Source organism: Hemitrygon akajei, chromosome 7 (genome assembly GCF_048418815.1).
Source record: "Hemitrygon akajei chromosome 7, sHemAka1.3, whole genome shotgun sequence".
Taxonomy (NCBI): Eukaryota; Metazoa; Chordata; class Chondrichthyes; order Myliobatiformes; family Dasyatidae; genus Hemitrygon; species Hemitrygon akajei.
Genome location: NC_133130.1, coordinates 69,669,296 through 69,692,710, shown reverse-complemented (window position 1 = coordinate 69,692,710; position 23,415 = coordinate 69,669,296). Strand labels below are relative to the sequence as shown.

Sequence of the window (23,415 nt, the reverse complement as noted above, 5' to 3'; positions counted from 1 at the left end):
CTACTGTGATGTGTTATGAACCTTGACTTAAGTTTCTCCACCTGGATGGTTTCAGGCCAAACTCAGTGGACAGGGGCATGCCAGCTTCATCAGATGTGATGAAGATCATGAAATTGGGTTAATGATAAGGAGTTCTTGCAGGAAGCAAGCCCATGCAGTCCATGGGGTTCTGCAGGATACTTTACACCAAACTATTTCATAAAATGTAAATGAAAAAGTTCAGAAAGAGAAGTCTGTTAAAAATCAGGTGAAACAAAAAAAAACAGTAAAAATTAGTAGCAGAGGTAAATAAACTCTCTAGTTTGACATGACAGCAGGCAGTAGCAGTGGTACATAAATTGGCTTATCAAGGTTCCCACACCTAAATATTTGATTTGAATGGTGTGTGGAGTTTAATAAATAGACTCTCATTTCTATTTCAAGACTTGCCAGAACATTAAGTAAAACATTACATAAGGTTTATAAATTAATCATTTCATTTAAAATTAAAAGCTAACTGGGAGATCGCATAAATCTACTGAAATGTTATAATAAAAATAAAATCTGCAGAGATATCTTATGTCAAAGGAAGTTAAAAAATAATTCTAATATAGCATTTTTATGATCTTATAATAAATTTACTATGGACTCAAGACATGGTCCTTTGAACTATCTACTCTTTCAGATCAAATTAAATGAGGCTCTTCCAAAAGAAGATGCAGCAGATAAAATGCAACAGAAATACTGGTCAAGATAAAAGGCATTAAAAGTTGAATGGATACATTTTAGAAATAAAGAACTGTGGATTATAATTTTTTTGCACCAAAAAGGAGAACAGAGATTCTGATTAAACTTGCAGCATGAGTAGCTAAGATCACAATAGAGGAAGGTTTGGTTTTAGACCTACAGACCTTGAGTACAGAAGGAAGACAATGTTGAGCTCATGTAAAAAGACTTGTATCATGCTGGGTACAAAGCACCAATACTTGGCACCATAAATTGGAAGAACAAAAATAGAAAAGTAGATTTACTTGGGTGTTAACTAGTTTAGTAAAAGAGAAATGTAAAACTGGAATTTTTCCCTACATCTGAAACAATTATAACATATCATAGTGATCGATTATTTTCCAGCACAACTCAAGATACTTGGAGGATTTAAGATACAATGAAGATAATAATACATAATTTTGTTTAAACAGCAAATTTTGCTGAGAGTTGAAAAGGTATTTTTTTGAAAGAAATTAGATATTTGTATAAAATACCTCAAGCAAGAATGGGATTAGAAATCATGTGGAACAAAGCAATGCCAAAACTTCATGGGCCAAATGGTCTGCTTCTATGCTGTGACATACTACAATTCTAGACAGTGACTAGAATGAAAAAAAAAAGCAAAGTTACCTGGTACACCTGCTGGGGACATGGTCCCAGACCTAGATTGGTTACTTCCAACAGGAGAACCAACAGGGGAAGGAGAGGGTCCTCGAATGCCAGAGAGATGAGGGGAAGCATGGGGCGAGAAGGGAGATTGTGCAGGGTTACTCTGTTCTCCTTGGCCAGTCGAGGATCCTGAAGCGCTAACTCCAGAACTTAAAGTTCCCTCTGTCCCCGTTGGCAGATCATCAATGGACCCAGACAAATCCTAGCAAAAAGAAAACAAAGACACAATTTGATATTTAACTATGTTATGCAATTATCCAAAAAGTCTCATGTAAACATCATTTTAAGTTGTTTTTTAATTATTAATCCATATGAGATGCTTCTCAGTCAGAAATATGATCAGAATATTTTGCCAGCCACTACAAGACCACTGACTATAGAGGTCAAACAATGATGACATTAGAGTGAAATCAATTCTGCAATTTCTTTTTCTAACATTTGGTAATATTGTCATCAATACAACAATATGTGGAATTAAAAGGTGAACAGCAGCACGGATAGAAAATTAGCTAAATGGCATAAACCAATGTTTTTCAGAATATAGGAGAGCGTAGAGTGGAGATTCAGCAGGGGTCAGCTTTAGGACTATTTCTTTCCATAACAAAATAGTAACAACTTGGACTTGGGTGTACAAGGCATCATTGCAAACGACACAAAACTTGTAGGTATAGTGAATTGTTTGCTGAATGGGCAGAAATTTGGCAAATTAAATTTAATGCACAAAAATACAAGGTGTTACATTTTGATAAGGACAAGAGGAGGCAATAAAAATGCAGAAACAGGAAGGCTTTATAAATAGAGATGTAGTACAGGAGCAAAGAACTTTGAACTACATTTATAAAACTACTCCACAACAAGTCGTAGATACAATGGCAAAACTAGTAGAGCTTCTGTCTCACAACACCAGAGGTCCTGATCCAATCCTAACCTTGGGTTCTATCTTTGTAGAATTTGCATGTTCACCCTGTGTCTGCATGGGTTTCCTCTGGGAACTAAATTCTAAAGGTGTGCAGGTTGGTAGATTAAATGGCCACTGTAAATTACTCCAGTATGTTGGTGATCAGTATGTTGATAAAAGTGTGGGAAGAATTTTTTAAAAGTGTGGTTGATGGTCATGCCAGAAAAGTCTGGTTCCAAGCTGCATCCCACTGTGCAGAGGAGATTTCACAGAATAATACAGGGACAAAACACTTCACTTGCAGAACAAAATAGGAGGTGTTTTACTGAGGGATAAGGAAATGGTAGAAAAATTGTATTTTTTGACAGTCTTCACAGATGTTACAGCAAACATCACAAAATTAGAAAACTAGAGACCTAGAGTGAATGAGGAGCTCGTATAGTTTCTGTACAAAATTAATATTGGAGAATGTAAAAGGATTTAAAGCCAATAAATTCTCAGCTCTTGATGATGACTTGAATCCAAGGTTTGCGAGTGAACAAAGGCCGCAACAAATGAATTTCAGTGAACAATTTCCACTTTTATTTACTGATAGCTAAATTATATGTTTCAACATATCTTGGAAAAGCAGGATTATAGGAAGACCATTAGCATTAGATAACTCTCACCCTTTTACTACTTTATATCTGATAATTTGAACAATCGAAAAGCAAAGTATTAAAGTTGCCAAATATCAGAAAACCAAGAAGTGTGTCAAAAGGCTACTTTTAACTTCCATAACTATTACTACTTGTAAACAATATAGCATTGGGTCCTCTGGAAATGGAATAATATCCGTATAATAGAACAACAGAGTGAACATTATTACTGCTTGTATATCTTGTGAAATGATCATAAATCAGCCAATTCTATTTGGATTCAAGTAATTTCCGATCAAGTCGGGTTGGTAATTATACTTCACCTAATCCCTGCAGGGAGGAAAGAATGACAGGTCAGACAATTCCTTAGTGAATGCTTTTCAGGAATTTCTTCATAAACCTGATGTAACTCATTCACAGACAAGATTCTCATATGACCTTTTCCCTTGTCCTTCCTCCTCCCATGTACTGTATTACATCAAACGAAGCAAGCACAGACTGGTTCAACACTTCAGAAAACGTTAACATATTCTCTGTCACCCGATATTTGACACATTGTAAACATCACTTGCATGATGCACAGAGTACTAAAATTAAGGTAAAAGATTTTTACTGCTTTGTTTTGCTTATTTCCAAAGATATTTTTTTCTCCATTTTCCTTAAAATACCTCCAAAATGTTTGGACTGGGGTCGATTTCTGTCAACAGCAAAATGAAATGAAATAATTATCACCTTGGCAGAATATTTTCATTGAAAATACAATCAAAATGTTGCAGCTTATAACACTACCAGCATCTAGTGAATATTAAAAGGCCTGGATGAGGATGTTTCCATTAGTGGAAGAGTCTAGGTCCAAAGGGCACAGCCTCAGAATAGGCTAAGGCCCCTTAAAACAGATGTGGAGGAATACATTGCCATAAACAGCTGTTGTGGCCAAGACACTGGGTATATTTAAAGAAGAAGTCGATTGGTTCTTGATTAGTATGGGCATCAAAATTACGGGGAGAAGGCAAGAAAATGGGGCTAAGCTGTAAAATAAATCAGCCATGATAAAATAGTAGAGCAAACTTGATGGGCCACTTTCTGAGTCCTCATAATCTGTACAAACCTTTGACTGCAAATAGAACTGCGTGTATTACACAAATGATGTTCACAAAATTAAATCATTAGAAAGATCAACACACACAAAATGCTGGTGGAACACAGCAGGCCAGGCAGCATCTACAGGAGAAGAACTGTCGACGTTTCGGGCCGAGACTCTTCGTCATTAGAAAGATATTTGGAATTAATATTGCCAAATGTCACTCAACACAAAGTTACTTGTCAAGGTTCTTTAAGATAGTAGTGGCGCCAACATAGTGCAGCAGTTAGCTAAACACTACTACAGTGCCACTGAGCCGGGTTCAATTCCAGCACTGTTTGTAAGGAGTTTGTATGAAGACAGCACGAGTTTGCTCTGGGTGCTCCGGTTTCCTCCCACTTTCCAAAGAGGTATGGGTTAATGGATGAATTGGACACATGTGTAATTGGCCAGTGCAGGTTCATTAGGGTGGAAGGATCTGTTACCATGCTGTATCTCTATAAAAATAAATATTTTTTTCTTCTTAACAATCTGCATCCTGATCTAACTCAATCTAACTACATTTGTTGATTGCACTCCTTTGCAAGTCAAACCTCATTGTGCGAAGGTAGTATTTATGAAGGGGTTTCAAAACATCCAGTGTAAGATTGTGCTACTAAAGATGTGCGACAACTTACTGGTAGTTCGAAAGCAAAGTGATTTGATTATCAATAACACTTTAAAACAATGACGCTTGCTTTGATTAGTTACTGAAGCAATGATAATGTGAATTCTAGAGAAGCTTATTATTATTTGAATTTCGTAATAGTAAAATGAGTAAATGTGTAAAGAAAATCCAGGTTTTCACTGTAAATATTCATTGCACAAAAACCTAGGCATACAAAATCTGCCTTGTACACATCTATCTTGAAGAAGAGAGTCAAATATTTTCTTGACTCAGTTGTTGGCCTACAGTCAAAGATATAAAGTTGTTGGTTTAAACCCAATTCCAGAAACAAATTACACATTTTAGGTAACACTTCAGTTGAAAAAGTGTTCTATGTTGTTGGAATTACTTCAGTTTGGATAAAACTTTTAACACATTTCATGACATATGTGAGTGGTGATAAAGCTGATTTTGATATGGGACTGAGAGTAGAAAGGGGGCACAGAGAGAGAGGAATTATGGTTGGGAAAAGGGAAAGTAAGAGGGGAGGAGTGGGAAGCACCAGAGAGACATCCTGTAATAATCAATAAACCAACTGTTTGGAATCAAATGACCTTGCCTGGTGTCTCAGGGCTGGGTGTGTCTGCACCCATGCCACTCCCTGTCCTTGGAAATTCTTCTTTGCCTCCACCACACCCACTCCTGCAGCGCTCCACCCTCACCATTCCCAACATCCTTTGCTCTTGCCGGATTTACAAACTTGCTTTCTACTCCACATTTACAAATACACTACTGTGCAGAAATCTCTGGCACCCTAGCTTTATATATGTGCCTAAACTTCAACAAAGAACTGTACCTCCCAAGTTCTTCCAAGAATATCCCAAGGATTCATCCAATGGACAGAAGAGTTCGTTCAAAATTGTTTATCATCCTGATGCAGGGTTTCAAGCTAAAACACCAAAATTCCCTTGCCCACCCCCTACAGCTCACCTAATTCCTCCAACAGATTGTTTCTTCAAAATTACTGCCATGATGGAATGACCTGGGGAGTCCTTCTCAACATTGACACTGGACTTTATCTCTCCTGAAACTGCCATCTTTAATTGATATATCAGTAATTCCCACTTGAACAAATCTGCACTTAGTGTAGAAAAGCCACACAGAACTTCCAGTAAGTTTCCGAAAGTTCACCAACAGTGGATTATTTGAAACACCACTAATCAATCTGGGTGGGCCCAACAAGTGCCACACAAGGCTTGTAGTAGATAATACACAGACTGCGAAGGGAAACTGTGCTTGATACAATTTAACCAACTACTCATTTGTCCATGGAGAGTCAACATCTTCACAAGATCATTATGGAAGCCAAAATGAGTAGGAATGGCTACTGTAATGAACGTGAAGATTCTGACTCTCTATATCATGTGGCATACTACCATGCTAGATGGGATAGATTTAAATTAGATCTGGCAACCGACAGTAAAGAATTATTTTAGTAATGTTTATTTCCCTAAATGTGACTACGTATACTGGTCTTCAATAATAATGTTAAGATGTTTGCAACTGGCCATGTGTTTCCAACAAATATGAAGCTCAAATGCAAAAATAACTAATTTACATGTAAAGGAAGTAGATTTTTATAGATGGAGTAATGCACTCCCAAAGGCCTTTGAAACAACTATTCAAGACCAGAGGTTATCATTACAAAATGTTCCCAGGAAACTCCATCTGCATGTAAATAACCCACATTTAAGTGAAATTCTGGATTTGATCTGCAACATTTTTAAAAAAAGAATAGCCCTCAACTCGGCAGTGGCGTTATCGGGGCGCCGTCATGACGGTGTTTCCGTAGGAAGCTATTCTTGTTTTGACGAGGCCAAGTTGCTAGCTCGATGCTCAACTCGACTTGGATTCAAACTCAGAAACCTTCGCTCCGGAGTCTGGCGCTGATATTATTGTACCACCAAGTTGGACATATTTTTAAAAAAATGTTAATTTATTTTTAAATATAGTGCAGAACAGGCCCTTCCACCCCAATGAGCTACTCCACTCAGCAACCCACTTATTTAGCCCTAGCCTGATCAGAGGGCAATTTACAATTAGCCTACTGACTGATTCTTTGGAATGTAGGAGGAAACAGGAACACCCAAAGGAAGCCAACACATTCACGGGGAGGATGTACAAACTCCTTACAGATGACACTGGAATTGAACTCCAAACTCACATTGAATTGAATTGACTTTATTTCTTACATCCTTCACATACATGAGGAGTAAAAATCTTTATGTCTCCGTCTAAATGCGCAATGTACAATCATAGTAATTTATAATAAACAGTCAATGTAACATAGAAATACACTCAAATCAGTGTGAGTTAATCAATCTGATGGCCTCGTGGAAGAAGCTGTCCCACAGCCTGTTGGTCCTGGCTATTATGCTACAGTACCACTTTCCGGATGGTAGCAGCTGGAATAGACTGTGGTTGGGGTGACTCAGGTTCCCAGTGATCCTTCGGGCCCTTTTCTCACATCTGTCTTTAAGTGTCTTGAATCATGGGAAGTTCACAACTACAGATGTGCTGGGCTGTCCATACCACTCTCTGCAGAGTTCTGAGATTAAGGGAGGTACAGTTCCCATACCAGGTAGTGATGCAGTCAGTCAGGATGCTCTCAATTGTGCCCCTGCAGAAAGTTCCTAGGATTTGGGAGCCCATACCAAACTTCCTCAACTGTCTGAGGTTAAAGAGGCGCTGTTGTATCTTTTACACCACACAGCTGTGTGTACAGACCATGTGAAGTCCTTGGTGATGTGGATGCTGAGGAACTTAAAGCTGTTTACCCTCTCAACTCCAGATCCATTGATGTCAATAGGGGTTAGCCCGTCTCCATTCCTTCTGTAATCCACAACCTGCTCCTTTGTCTTTGCGACGTTGAGGGAGAGAGAGGTCGTTTTCCTGACACCACTGTGTCAGAGAGATGACTTCTTCCCTGTAGGCCACCTCTTTATTGTTTGAGATTAGGCAAATCAATGTAGTGTCGTCAGCAAATTTAATTAGAGCTGTGGGTGGCAACACAGTCATGGGTATACAGGGAGCAAAGAAGGAGACTTAGTACATAGCCCTGAGGGGCTCCTGTGTTGAGTGTCAAAGGGATGGAGGTGAGGGAATGCACTCTTACTACCTGCTGCTGACAGGAAGTCCAGGATCCAGCTGCATAAGGCAGGGTCAAGGCCAAGGTCTCTGAACTTCCTATCGAGGCTGGATGTAATTATGGTGTTGAATACAGAACTGTAGTCGGACTTTTACATCAAGATTTTCTCTTTCAGCAGTGAAGGTACCCAAGATGACAAAGGATGTCTTCTTTTTCACATGGGTAAAGGCCACAAAAATAGCACAGTTCACTGAGTGCCCAAGTCCACATACTTTTTTCAACCAACACCGAAAGAGTGAGTATTCATCTCATCCAATGTTATGGAGAATTGAAGTGCAAGTTCTCTACATGTCTGACAACACTCCAGAAAGTAAATGCACTTGATTCAACTTAAATCATTCACTGGAACAAAGTTGATACTTTTCTATATTTATACCATGCTTTAAGTAAAATAGTTAAACTTAAGTGTTCAACTGAAGCTCATATCCCTGGTTTGGTCTAATGGTACTCACAAACCATTATTCATTTTACTTTTACTATTAAGAATCTTGAAAACCTCCCCTCAGTTTTCTGATGGACAAAAAAAACATCCCTTGTTCTTTAACAACTCCCAGCTCAGGTATCCTAAGACAGATACTGTGCCTCATCACACCCATTCTCCTGCCCAGTGTCACAATATTTATTATATAAAACTGGATACTGCTGTTGATATAGATATACCAAAATTTCCCATTGTCCTTGGATTAGTGCTTTATTAATCTGACTTTATTTTAAGATCTTGAGAGCTCATCTTAGAGCTGCCAGGTACTGTATGTTGTGTATGCATTTGTAACATTTTGATAAAATCAAGGAACAAATAATTTTTAAAATATTTTTTTTTCCTCAGGCTGTGGTGAACTTGATCTATTGGTGAACACTTTATATCATTTGAAAATAAGCAGAGATAATTTTATAGTTGTCCACATCTATTGTACAATCTAATTCTTTCCTAACAGTCACTAAACTGAATTAATAGTCAATAAGAATTACTCATAAATTGTAAATGCTGCTTCACTATTGAGTGCTTCTAACATTACATGAAATAAGTCATATGGAACATGTACACTGAGTAACATACGAAGATAACTTGGAAATGGCTTATTTCATTGATAGATTTTATCTTAAATTTAAGTAGAGGATAATTTATAAAACCACCATGCAAATTTAAACTAGATCAGATAAAGCAATTTACTGTTTCTTCCAACAGTAAGGGAGAAAGATGTTAAAATCAGAGAAATATCAGAACCTCAAGTAAGGAAATAAATGAGGGAATTGTACAGGCTAGTTATGAATTACAAAACACATTTAATTTTTTAAAAAGGAAGTGGAGGGATGGGTTCGTAAGTTTGCTAATGACACAAAGGTTGGGGGTGTTGTGGATAGTGTGGAGGGCTCTCAGAGGTTACAGCGAGACCCTGATGGGATGCAAAACTGGGCTGAGAAGTGGCAGATGAACCCAGATAAGTGTGAAGTGGTTCAATTTGGTAGGTCAAATATGATTGCAGAATAAAGTATTAATGGTAAGACTCTTGGCAGTGTGGAGGATCAGAGGGATCTTGGGGTGCAAGTCCATAGGACCCTCAAAGCAGCTGTGCAGGTTGACTCTGGTTAAGAAGGCTTATGGTGTATTGGCTTTCAACAATCGTGGAATTGAATTTAGGAGCCAAGAGGTAATGTTGCAGCTATATAGGACCCTGGTCAGACCCTATTTGGAGTACTGTTCTCAGTTCTGGTCACCTCATTACAGGAAGGATGTGGAGGCCATAGAAAGGGTGCTGAGGAGATTTACAAGGATGTTGCCTGGATTGGGGAGCATGCCTTATGAAAACAGGTTGAGTGATCTCGGCCTTTTCTCCTTGGAGTGAAGGAGGATGAGAGGTGATCTGATAGAGGTGTACAAGATGATGAGAGGTATTGATTGTGTGAATAGTCAGAGGCGTTTTTCCAGGGCTGAAGTGGTTACCACAAGAGGGCACAGGTTTAAGGTGCTGGGGAGTAGGTACAGAGGAGATGTCAGGGGTAAGTTTTTTAACTCAGAGAGTAGTGAGTGCGTGGAATGGGCTGCCGGCAACGGTGGTGAAGGCAGATACAACAGGGTCTTTTAAGAGGTTTTTAGATAGGTACATGGAGCTTAGTAAAATAGAGGGCTATAGGTAAGCCTAGTAACTTCTAAGGTAGGGACATGTTCAGCACAACTTTGTAGGCCAAAGGGCCTGTTTGTGCTGTAGGTTTTCTATGTTCCTATTCAAGAGTGAATGAGGGAAACTACAACACTTGATTAACGTCTTTCAACTTTCATTACCAAAAAGTTATTGCTTACACATTCCATTTAACTTTATTATGTTTCCATTCTACAAGTTTGTTGATGCCTTCTTCCAAATAGTTACAGACTCTCTTAGTGTTAACTATCTTTACAACTTAGTGATAATTGGAAATTCAGAAATGTATTTTTCATTTTAAAACTCAATTTAGATTGTATGAATTTTAAAGAAGTGTTCCCGGCAACAATACTTAAGGAATCTGTTTTCATTGTGTTCTATTCTGAATATCGACATGTTACTCTACTCCCTGCTGTTCATCTTGCTTTGAGTTACTTTCTTTCTGGTCTTGGCAGTAATAAATGATGTAAAATGCTCTGGGTTGAATATATCTACAGAACCGCATTCAATTCTAGACATTGCCTTTCTGACAGTGCATTAACAGTTTCATTAAAAATTCTCCAGGTTTAGCAAACGTAGAAGGGTTAAGAGTCGGCATAATCTAGATTCTCTTCCTTATAGAAAATTTTAGTAGCTGATTAGCATGCCAAAATGTTTTCTAAACTTTCCAGAAGTTTATTACAAGGGAAAGCATAATCTTATATTGTCTTCAAAAAGCTGCCAAGGTCATCAATGGAGAAGTTCGATAATGGACTCTTATGGTGAGAGAAGTGTATTAATGATTACAGAACCAAATCAGGTTCATGGAGTTAAGAAATTGTTCGCCAATGAATAATGAAGTAGGCTCACAAGTAGCTGACAGACCTGTCTTTTCACTTAAAGGTTTACCACAGCTATGATTTTATTAGAAATTTTCTATCAGATGTTTGTAGAATCACCATTGATGCAAAATATTTTGGTTAAATATTCTAAGAATTAAATCATATTCATTTTCTTCAAAAATTTGCTTGATTTGATACTTTTAAAAAATATATATATTGTAAATTATTGATTACTGACTTCTAGTGATCCTTTTATGAGGATCCAAAGCCTAATTCAAAGATATGGCGCATTTTTAAACTGCTGACACTTCTGGCATTTCAAAAATTAAAAAGTAACTTAATTTTGATCTTCCAGTTAAATGAACAGATGTGATTACTTGCATTTAGCATGCCCAGTGTTTAGAAGACCATGCTTGTAGATTGCAATAAGAAAACAAACTTACTGCACTCTGACCAGAAAGTGACATATACAAAGAAAGAAACTTCTTTCCCTAACTGGGTAGTTACAAAAGAGTAGAACTCTTAAGCTCACATCAAAAAGCTTTTGTGGCCAGGTCAAATGAAAATTTACGAAACAGACTGACAGCTTCTCCCCATGAATTGGTGCAAGCAAACAGGATACATGGTTCCTATGAGAGAATGATTGGAAGCACTGAGCTGTTAAAAATAACTGATAATGCAAGTTCACTGCACACTTGTCTGAAGTGATCATTTCTGAAAAGGTTGAGTCATTTTCCTTGTTCATGCAGAGATGAAGTAAAAGCCAAGTACATGATAGCAATGAATTTTCTGAAATCTCACAAAGAGATAACAAAGTTTTTAAATAATAAAAAGAAATAATAAAAAGAAATCTAATGAGATATTTTCTGAATAAGTCAATTACATGGAAGTGAGATTGAGAGATGTTAACGATCAGCAAAAGACAAACAAGTACTACCAACGGATGCCTGAAATGAAAGCAAATAATACTATTAACATTCAGAAAAGCAGGGAGCATCTATAGAAAAAGAAAAAGAGTTAACATTTCAGGTTAAAAGTCTCTCATTAGCTGAACTGCCAAATGCTTAATGCTCCACAGAAATTGCCTGGCCTGCTGAGTGTTCCCATTATTTATTGCTTTTATTTTCAGATAAACTGATTTGCTCATTTGATCTTTTATTTCACCTGCTCTTTTTTCTTTATTCATTCCCCATTTCCTTGCTGATATAACATTTTCTTTTATTCATCATCATGACACATCTGTTAATCTCTCACACAATACATTATTTAGAAATGCAGTGTCTTAGTGAAGAAAAATGGCACATTTAAAATGGACTAATACAAATCATGCTATATCAACTACTTTGAACAGGGAAAGCAAAGATCAGCATTTGACATTCACTTTCACTAGGTTACTTCCTCTAGTACTTCACGCACAAGAATAGTTCAAAGTTCAGAGTTCAAGGTAAATTTATTATCAAAGTACATATATGTCACCATATACAACCCTGAGGTTCATTTTCTTGCAGGCATACTCAATAAATCCAGAATAGAATAATAGAATAATAAACCATAATAGAATCAATGAAAGACTGCACCAACTTGGGTGTTCAACCAGTGTGCAAAATACAACAAACTGCAAATACAAAAGAAAGAAATAATAATAAATAAGCCATAAGTATTGAGAACATCAGATGACGAGTCCTTGAAAGTGAGTCCATAGGTTGTTGGAATATTTTAATGTTGAGGCAAGTCAAGTTGAGTGAAATTATCCTCTTTAGTTCAAAAGCATGATGGCTGAGGGGTAATAATAGTTTGTGAACCTGATGGTAGTGAGTTCTGAGGCTCCTGTACCTTCTTCCTGATGGTAGCAGTGAAAAGAGAGCATGTTCTGGGTGGTGGGGGTACCTGATGACGGATGCTGCTTTGCTGTGACAAAGCTTCGTATAGATGTGCTCAACAGTAAGGAGGGCTTTCCCATAATGGAGTGGGCCGTATCCATTACCTTTTGTAGGGCAATGGTGTTTCTATACCAGGCTATGATACAGCCAGTCAATATACTCTCCACCTCACATCTATAAAGGTTTGCAGAAGTTTTAGATCTCCACCTCTGATCCTCCGATGAGGACTGGCTCATGGACCTCTGGTTTCCTCCTTCTGAGGTCAATAATCAGCTCCTTGATCCCTAAAGCCTCTCTGTGTCAGATGTAATAATGAAGGATGAAACTTTAAACCTGGGTATACTGTTGGCAGTAAATAACTGCAACTAATTCCTACTACAATACAAAAAAGAAACTCTTGCAGGACAATCACAATATGGTGGCAATAGGATCAGACAGATACGAGAAAGTCTGCTTCAATTGGAAGAGTGCAACTATGTCAGTCCAATGGAGTTGGCTAGGAGCGCAGAGTTACATTAATGAAGACAAGACAAAGGGTACAAAATACGGGATATTCAGCAGATGCTGGAAATCTTGAACAGCACACATAGAATTCTGGAAGAATCTGTCAAGTCGTGCTGCATCTATAAATGCAAATAAATAAAAAGTTGATGCTTCAGTCTGAGACCCTTCATCAGGGCCATGAGCTGTGAGCGGGTCAATTTTAAGTAAGTATCTCAATGAGAAAGTGAGAATTAAATGAGCTCTGGTTTAGTCGGTTGCAGTGCCTTTGTGAGTGTGTGTGTTTAGGATGACTGACTGCAAGAATTCCAGGGATCTATCACTTATCTCAGACTTCATAGTAATTACCATTCCCATTCCTCAATCCTGCCCTAAACCTAACTTCACCCTTCTTACACATCCCCATAAACCCAAGCCCTCTCCCCTCCAGGGGCCAAGTTCACCCAACATCACCATAAGTTCAGTTCCTCTTACAACCCTGCCCCTACTGCAATGTCCCTCACCACTGCTCCCTGCACTCCCAGTTCCCACCCCACCTTCCTTTGCTGTGAAACCTCCACCCCAAATACCCAACTCTACCCCGGTCCTATCTCTCTCCCCCCCCCCCACCCCCCCAAAAAGTTACAATGGTGGGGGTTATTGCTTATGGTTAGTGTTTTACTTAATATATGCCCCCACTTATACATCTCAATTTTTTAGTAATCAAATGTGTGCACGTGACCAACCGTTTTATAAAATGCTGATATAATCAAAGAGCTAAACTACAGATTACACACAACAGCAAATCCTGTGTTGCGGCTTGTTTGGGTTATGGAAAGTCATCTTCAAAGGATCCACAAATCAGTCTTCAAGAACTTGAGATACAGAATAAAATTCTTTCTCACAGAATTTATATGATAAATGTAAACAGATCCACAACTTTTTTTCAACTGGTATTTCTTGATGGAAGCACAGATAGCAGGGATTCACTTTACAGAAAACCACAATATTGTCTTTTTTCTGGGAATGCAACCTCTTCTCTACCCACATAACACAGGGGTTGCCCATACATCAACTCAGAAAAATAGAAACCACCAAAAACTACTTTTCTGAGATGTAAACCAGCAGTTTCTGGCCTTCACACACAAAATACTGGAGGAACTCAGCAGGCCAGACAACATCTATGGAAAAAAGTACAGTCAATGTTTTGGACTGAAACCATTCAGCATTTTGTGTGTGTTGCTTGGATTTCCAGCATCTACAGATTTTCTCGTTTTTGAGTTTCTGGGCTTAATTATTTCAGCTGTGGCTATTCCCTACTTTTTGTTCAAACAGGACTGAATTTACAACTTAGTATTCAGCAAAAAACCTAATGCCATGCCTCAGTGCAAGGACACTTACCTCTGCAGTTGGATATTTCACACAGGTCTATAAGAATTAACATACAGAAAGACAGTTTTTCCCTGTACCATTTGCTTCAGGATAAATGCAATACTAAGCGGTAACATGACATAAATATCTGATTGCCCATTTTGTATCTCAATTCAGATTGTCTTAGATGTTATATGTAAGTAATCTCTATCTAGCTATTAATATACTGAAAGAAAATAAATGACATATTCATTCAGTTCTATTCCATAACTTCACTTCCACAGAGAATTCCAAATAGTGGATTCTGGTTAATTGGGACACATCAGGACCAGGAGATTTGGCCCAATTAAACAGCTGCCCCAATTAGTTGAAGTTTCATGTGAATAGTTAAAAGGTATAAAAAAGACAAACTACCACTGAGTAACTGAGTAACAAATTATGTAGTTAAACAAAGAACAAATTAGAACTCTGCCAATACTACCGCAATACCATAAAACTGTGTATTAGTTCCTAATAGTTATCGACAGAGAAATTCATCCAGTGTACGCTGCCATATTCTTTTGACTGACTGTAAATGAACAAAATTTAGCATAGACACCTAGTGCAGATAATGGACTACCTTCATGCAATACTTTCAACGACTGCATCCTCCAAATCTTCATTTTTATTGTAACATTCACAAGATGATTGTGGATATCTTTAAATTCTTCATAGTTCCTAATTTGTTGAAGTTCATTTTCATTTTCACTCCTGGCCGTTGCCGGCATCTCCAATCCCGAATGCTTAAAACTGCAGTAAGCAACACAGTTTGGAATTGTCTTACTACTTTTTTCTTGCCAACTATCAATTACAAACATCACAGTTTTTTGAACACAAACACACACAACTGATGCTATTTAAAAACCATTTGCTCTAAGCACAGTGTAGTGTCTATTGGCAACTGGCACAGATTCAAAATTGCTCGGCAACAGTCTCCTGTCCCAAATAAACAGCATAGTGTCCCAAATAAAAAAAGGAATCATGGCTATTTTCTCAATTAGTTTTTGTTCTTTAAAAGCTGTCCCAATTCTCTGATAGCTCAATTAACTGGAATCCACTGTATATGACTGTGTATGGAGCTTGAGAAAGCTGACATAAGGAGATTTTCCCAGACTTTGAGACTTAGCAAATCAAGCTGCTGCTGAGTTCATTCTCAAAGGTGGATCAATATCACAGTTCCTGAGATGATCTTCCAATTTGAAAGCTTCAACTCATCACTTCCCCACCACATTGTAGAAAAAACAGCTGGTTTCGATAGGCTTGAAATACCAGTAGGTTTGATATTGAGTATTCTTGCACAAACTCAATAGAAGCAATTGCTTGTCAATTTCCAAACAAACTCTCACAATTGGTCTCCCCCAGTGAAACTGACAGCCTGTATTCTTAAAAGACAATGGTAACTGAATATTTCAGGGAGATTACGTATAAACAGGTGTTTTTGCCCCAAGACTGGTTCTCATTTGAATTTAATAACATTTATGAGATCACATACATGGGCAAACTTATGTTGGACATCTATAACCCAGTAATGGCCTGTATTAACTGTACAGTAAGGACCTGTGACTCAAGTTCCAAAACATTAACCACTCACAGTTGGCTCTACTCAACAGAAAGAACATACCTTAAATTTAGATAAATTCTTAGTATTATTTATTACATTGCATAATTTACCAAAATAATTAACAACTAAAATGTTTCTGTATGACCTGAAATTTCTTTAAGGAAAGCAGAATGGTAAAAATAAAGTAGATTTATTTCAAGAAATGAGAGTAACAAGATCCACACAATATTACATACCTTGCCAATGATACTGTGTCAGAGGCACACAAGCCTAAAAGATCTTTTTTCAAAAAAAATTGTAAAACTTAACATACGTTCCTGTTAACAACAGGAGGGGAAAAACTTCATTAAATCTTAACATATATTGTTCATCAAGATCACTGTTACTAGCTCATGTTTTGGTATTTGAAGAAAAGAATGCACAAAAGTATTGACATGGTTTTCTTAGCATTCAGCAAGAATACAATTAAGGCAGGTTTAAATTACCCATTTCCTAAATGTTTCCTATGCACTGATAACACCCTGACCAGAGAAGGAAAATTTACTTGAAAATCAAAAAACTGAATGCTAAAAATCTTAAATAAAAACGAAAATGTGGAAACATTCAACAGGTCAGGGAGCATCTCTAGAAAGAGAAACAAGGTTCAAGTAAAGAGACTTCAACTTGCAACATATAACTAATATATTAATTCACTATGTTTCACATGCTTTACATTCAATAAAGTTTATTTGAAATATAGTGACTGAAGTTCAAGTTTAATTGGCATTCTACCATATACATGAATACAGCCAAATGAAACAGCATTTCTCTGAGACCAAGGTACAAAATACAGTACTAACAGCTTATAGCAAATAAAACACATAGAGCTATGAAAGCTGAAAAACATGCAGTAACAAAAATACAGCCCAAGTCCCTAGGTGGCATGGCTTGTAGATTAGTGGTGCATGGAATTTTGTCCTGCTCCAGCATGTCTTCCACTGAGTGAACACTGGAGAGCAGCACCAATGTCCCCAACCCAGTACAGATTCCAGTGTGCCCATAGAGGCCTGTGCTCTTCCCCATATCACCTCTGGCATCCCTCTTCCTGAACAACAGATGACAGTGCAACATGAGGGCCCGGTCCATGCAACAACCAAGACAATGCAGCTTCTCAGCCATCGGTCTCACCAATGAACCAGACCTTCAATGTTTCACATTACCAATGTCTTACAGCATCTTGTAATGACAATAAAAACAAAGGCAATCATTTGCACCATTTGTTGGACTGCACACCGCCTCCACACAACTGTACACAACAACTTCAGGCGACAACACAGATGCAACAAATCCAGCTCCATGGCCATCGAGTAACTCCCTGATGGGGAGACCTGCAGTACTTGATGTTCTTAATATCTAGCAGTGCCTTGCAAGCAATAAAAACCACATAAAGGATGAACAATTACACCTTTGCTTGGACCTGGAGAGGCAGCTGCAAACAAGTACACTGCCATCCCACCGGATAAATCTGCTGGAGGGAAACTGGATTTGAATGGTATTTAATTCTTTAGTTTCACTGATCTTGATTTTCTTTAAATTAATACCCACACCTCTCCCCACCCCCCTTTGCAACTGGATCCTTGACGTCCTGACCAACAGACTGTAATCAGTAAAGGTAGGCTGCAACACTTCTGCCATGATTATTCACAACACTGCTGCCTCACAAAGCCAAGTCCTCATCCCCTTACTCAACTCCCTGTACAATCATAACTGCGTGGACAGGTTGAACTCTACAGGTTTGCAAATAATACCATCACAGTGGGCCGCATCTCAAATAACGATGACAGAGTACAGGGAAAGGGATAGAGCGCTTCGTAAAATGTTGTCATGACAACCCTTCCCTCAGTGTCAGTCATTGACTTCAGGAAAGGGGGGCAGGGTACATGCCCCTGTCTACATCAATGGTGCTGATGTTGAGAGTTTCAATTTACTAAGAGAGAGCATCACTAATAGCATGTCCTGGTCCAGCCACATAAGATGCCATAGCCAAGAAAGCTCACCAATGCCTCGACTTCCTCAGGATGCTAAAAAAATGGTATGTCCCCTCTGACTCTCGATAATTGTTATCAATACACCATAGAAAATATTCTATGTGGATGCATAACGGCTTGGTACAGTAACTGCAAGAAATAGCAATGTTGTGAACACAGCTCAGCACATCATAGAAACCAGCTTCCCATACGTGGACTCCACTTCTTGCTGCCTTTGAAAGCAGTCAGCAGAACCAAAGACCCCAGCCACACCCGACATTCTCTCTTCCCCCACACCTCCCCCCCCCCCCCCCGTCACCACCCAGAGGGTGGAAGATACAAACACTTGAAAGCATATACCACCAGGCTCAAGGGCACCTTTTATTCTGCTATTATTAGACCAATGAACAGTTCCCTAATATGATATGAAGAACTCCTGACCTCACTCTATGTCATCATTACCCTACACCTGATTGTCTACCTATGTTGCACCTTCTCTGTAATGGTATTTCTGTATTCAGTTATTGTTTTACCTTGTATTAACAGTGCACTGTTGAAATTAATTATGTTGCATAAACAGCATGCAGGACGTTTTTCACTGTACCTCAGTACATTTGACAATAGTAAAGGAATTTACCAACTTAATTTTTTTCTCCAGTCTGAATCAGCTTGATAAAATGAACAGTTGAATCATCTGGGAATCACCCAACTTTAGTGCGATGCTCCAGGATGGTACAAGATTTTGAAGGAATACCATAGTAACTCCAGTAAGTTCAGAACCAGAGGGCAGGGTAGTCACAAATAAGATAACTGACTGACAGATGGTTACAATTAAAAGTTCAAATAGGGCATTTTCAAAACTGGGCCAGCCATGGTAAAGGGCATTTTTTTGGTAATTATTGGTTTTATTGCATTTAACTTCACAGTAACTGAAAGCAAGTTTCCTGCATCATTTTGGTCAGGGTCTAATGTACTGGCAGGTGGAGACTAAAATTAAACTATCATGTCATCCTTTTACTGCTACAGAAGCTTTTACCAATGTTAACAACATGGTTATTTGGGGCAGATTCAGAGGAATTTGAGAGCCACGGATATCACAATCACATAATAAAACAAGCTGCAGTTATTTCACCTAGAGAAATGTCTGAGTTACTTCTCAGGACCGTTAGCTGAAATAACTAACTATAGGAGATTTGATGGAAGGGTAGGGTGATAATGACTTAAAGCTGTATCAATAAAGAAATTGCTTTTCAACTCAGCCAAGGTCCTAAACTTCCCGGTGAGCAAATAAGCATTCAATAACCACCTTTTCAAGCTCTCTGAAAACCTATAAATTTGAATGATAATTCACTACTGAGAATGAAGAATGCCAAAGAACTAATGAAAATTGTCTCAACACTGAACTATATTCCAGCATGTATAAATACTACACTAAAACAAATGATCATTTGGAAGAATTAAGTTGCAACTACGAACAAGGAAAAGTAAATAAGAAATTTTTTTATAAGGTTCATATATTAAGACATTTCTAGATATTGGCTTTTGGATTCCACAGGAGCCAAGGCCAAACAACAATATTAAGTTTAGGTAGAAGGTTTTATTTAATAAACACAGAAGGTTCTCATTACTACCATCCAGGGTAGAACATGCTTTGTCTATTTTTACACGGGTTTGTAAACCAAAGGATCACCTCAATTCTGTATCTGATCAAAAATCACTGAGCCAGGAAAATTAGAGATAAGTGTAAATGGGTCTCTCTTCCTTTTTGCAGCCCGTTTAAAGTGGTTCATTGTAAGCCAATATATAAAATATAACCATCTTTTGTCATGCTTGCTCACAAAGAGGGAAAATAACTTGGAATAAAATAATTGCATAATTTAAAAATTACATTAATCTAGTAAAGATGCTAATTCTTCCATCAAGTGCACAGCTGGCATTCCATTTAATTAAAATACAGTACACATATCAAAGTTTTCTGCCATTACAAAGACTATCTTTGACTTGGTGATCAATGCAGAAGAAATTGTGTTCACCATCCTGTCCACAAAAATCTAGCACCGCAGAAGTGTGGACATCCCTCTATCAAGCATCTGTCTTAGCTGGCATCAACTCCTGGGGACTTCTAGCATCCAGCAAACAGACTGAGCAGCCAATTTCATCGAGTAATTCCTTTCAACAGCTAACCCGAACGAAAGAATGTACATTTTTAAGATTTTATTAACAGCAAGATAGTGGATGCAAAATACTCAAGCCATTACAGTAAAGGCAAAATCAAAATATTTCAAACTTTTAAACAAATACGCTCCAATGAAAACAAGTAATGAACAATGAACACATTAAAATTATAATTGGAGTTGAAGATGGGAAGAACAGAATTTCATATTCAGTGTTACTAGCCTATACACACCAAACCATAAATCTTGGTAATGTCACTTTCAGAACACATTGCCTCAAACACTGTCATCACAGGAAAACCATTACTAGAAATGCATCCCTTTCGATGATTGACGCTGCCTGCATTAACTGTGACTTTAAAAAACAAATTAATTACATGGAAGAGTAACAAGAAAAGAATATGAGAGAAGACTAAAGGGTTGGTCAGAGGCCCAGAAAAAGAACAATATGAGAAACAACTAAGGATTTAGAGGGGGAGTTCTAGAGCGCGAAATCTAGCCAGAGGGCTCCAACAAGGTTCAGATAACTACGGCATCATCTCTAACTGTGCTGAAGCTGCAGTCACACACACATCAACAGCCACAAACCAATTATCAGAGGTATTAGTCAGTGGTCACTTTTTTTGTTTTAGTTCAATCATGAGATGTTAATGTCAGTGGCAAGGACAACATTCATTAAACTGCAAATGTCTTTCAGAAATTGCTGCCAAATTACCACATTGAAACACAATATTGTGGTGCAGTTAATTGGGGAATTCCAGATTTCTGATTCATTTCTAAGTGAGACCGAGAAGAGCACTTGCAGTTGGTACTGTTTCCGTGACCTGTTGCCCTTGCCTTTCAGGATGGTGTTAATAGTAGTCGCTGAAGATCTGGGAGATGCTGTTTAAGATACTTTTGTAAGTTATTATTTATGGACAGGATACACCTGCAGCCAGCGTACTGATGATGAAGGGGGCCAATATTTAAGTTAGAATACTTGACCTGACCAAAAAAAATTGACAATTTTGAAATGATTCTTGCATTTTAGATTTAGTGCCTATTAGGTGAAATCAAACAATTCCATAAGAGTAGGAGGAAGTTTTACATATGCCTTGGCTCACATTTCTTCCTTAAACATCACAGGTAATTAGAATAATTTGCCATTAATCTAATTACAGTTTGTGAAGCTTTGATACTTGCAAATTCACTTGCATAAAGGCAGCAGCTCTACTTCACACTTTGTGGAGTTACCTGGGACCAACTGGAGGTATAAAAATATTATACAATTTCATCAACGGAATATCGGGGAAAGGGAGGGAAATGCAGTTGATGTCGATGTCCACCTGTGATCTTAATAAATGCTGGAACAGGAGTTCTGATTTAAGCCTTCAACACAAGAACAAAAAAGATAACTGCTGGGAAAAGAACAACAATAGTTAAGGTAACTCAAATTTATTTTGACATACAAAAACTGGAAACAGGTAAAAGACAAAAAAACCCCATTATTCATGATAATAGCTTTCTTGGTTCACAAAAGGATCTAAGAATAAGCCAGGAAATTACAAGCCGATGAGCCAGGCATCAGTTATGAGTAAAATATTGGAACGTATTCTAAAGAACAGGATAGATAAATATCTTTTGATAGACAGGGCCTGATTTGGGATAGTCAACAGGGCTTTGTGGGTGATAGGTCATTTTTAATCAATCTTAAGAGTTTTTCGAGGAGGTTACCAAGAAGGCTAAAGAAGGAAAATTGGTGGACATTGTCTGCATGGATTTCAGCAAGCCTTATGACCAAGTCCCTCATGGGGAGGTGTGGCACAGAAGGTTATGTCACTTAGTATACAGACTGTAGTAGTCAATTACATCTGACATTGGCTTAGTGGGAGAAGTCAGAGATTGACAGATGGCTGTCTCTGACTAGAGGTATGAAGCAGGGACTGGTGCTGGGTCTATTGTTGTCATCTATCATAATGATTTAGATGATAACGTGGCAAACTTGATCAGCAAATATGCGGATGACACCAAGATTGTGTGTGTTGCGGACAGCGTGATCAAGTTTGCAGCGTGATCCTGACCAGCTGAAAAAATGGGCTGAAAAATGGCAGATGGAATTTAATGCAGACAAGTGTGAGGAGTTGTAGTTTGGAAGGACAAACCAAGGAACTTGGGAATACAGTTCCATAATTCCTTGAAGTGGCATCACAGGCAGATAGGATAGTAAAGACAGCTTTTAGCACATTGACCTTCATAAATCAAGATGAGTACAGGAAGTACATTGAAGTTGTACAAGACATTGCAAAGGACATATTTACAGTATTGTGCATAGTCCTGGTCACTTTACCTATAAGCAAGATATCAATAAGCTTGAAAGAGTGCAGAGAAAATTTACAGAGATGTTGCTGGGACTTGAGGGCCTGAATTTTAGGGAAGGGTTTAATAGGTTATGATTCTATTCCCTGAAATGCTGGAGAGTGAGGGAAGATCTTATAGAGGTATACAAAATTAAGAGGAATATTGATAAGGTGGATTTATGCAGGCTTTTTCCACTTCAGGTTGATTGAGACTAGAAGTTATATGTATAGGGTGAACGGTGAAATAATCAAGGGTCAATCTAAGAGGAAGTTTGTACTGTTAGAGAGTGATGTGAGTGAGAAACAAGCTAGCTGACAATGGAGGTGGTAAATACATGCTTAATTGCAACACTTCAGTGAAGTTTGGATAGGTGCATAGATGAGAGGGCTCTGGAAATATATGGTCTGTGTGAACTAGGCAGAAGAGCAAGTCAGCACGGACTAATTAGGTTGAAGAGTGTGTTTCTGTGGTGCGATGCGCTACGACTCTGACTCAATGACTCTAGCGGCACACTGTGGTTTTATACACAAATCAAAACGTCTGTATATTAGGACATCCAAACACCACCATTATTCATGAAGAGTTCCCTGAGATCAACAAAAGCAAATACCATGGCATGGCACATCTACCGGTACTTCACACTCTACCATTCAAATTGTCACAAAACATAAATAGAGGTGCTGACTCGTGTTGTAAATCAATTTGTCTACTGCTGAACATG

The 23,415-nt window shown here is 38.1% G+C and overlaps 1 protein-coding gene across 6 annotated transcripts in view; it reads right to left on the bottom strand.

Moving 5' to 3' along the window:
• arid1b (AT-rich interactive domain 1B) overlaps positions 1 to 23,415 on the bottom strand; it is a 417,666-nt gene that overhangs the window by 131,871 nt on the left and 262,380 nt on the right. For all 6 annotated transcript variants that reach the window (XM_073051134.1, XM_073051137.1, XM_073051136.1 and 3 more), the window contains exon 5: positions 1,378 to 1,618. In XM_073051134.1, coding sequence (XP_072907235.1) covers positions 1,378 to 1,618 — 241 coding nt within the window. The remainder of the gene's footprint in view (positions 1 to 1,377; positions 1,619 to 23,415) is intronic.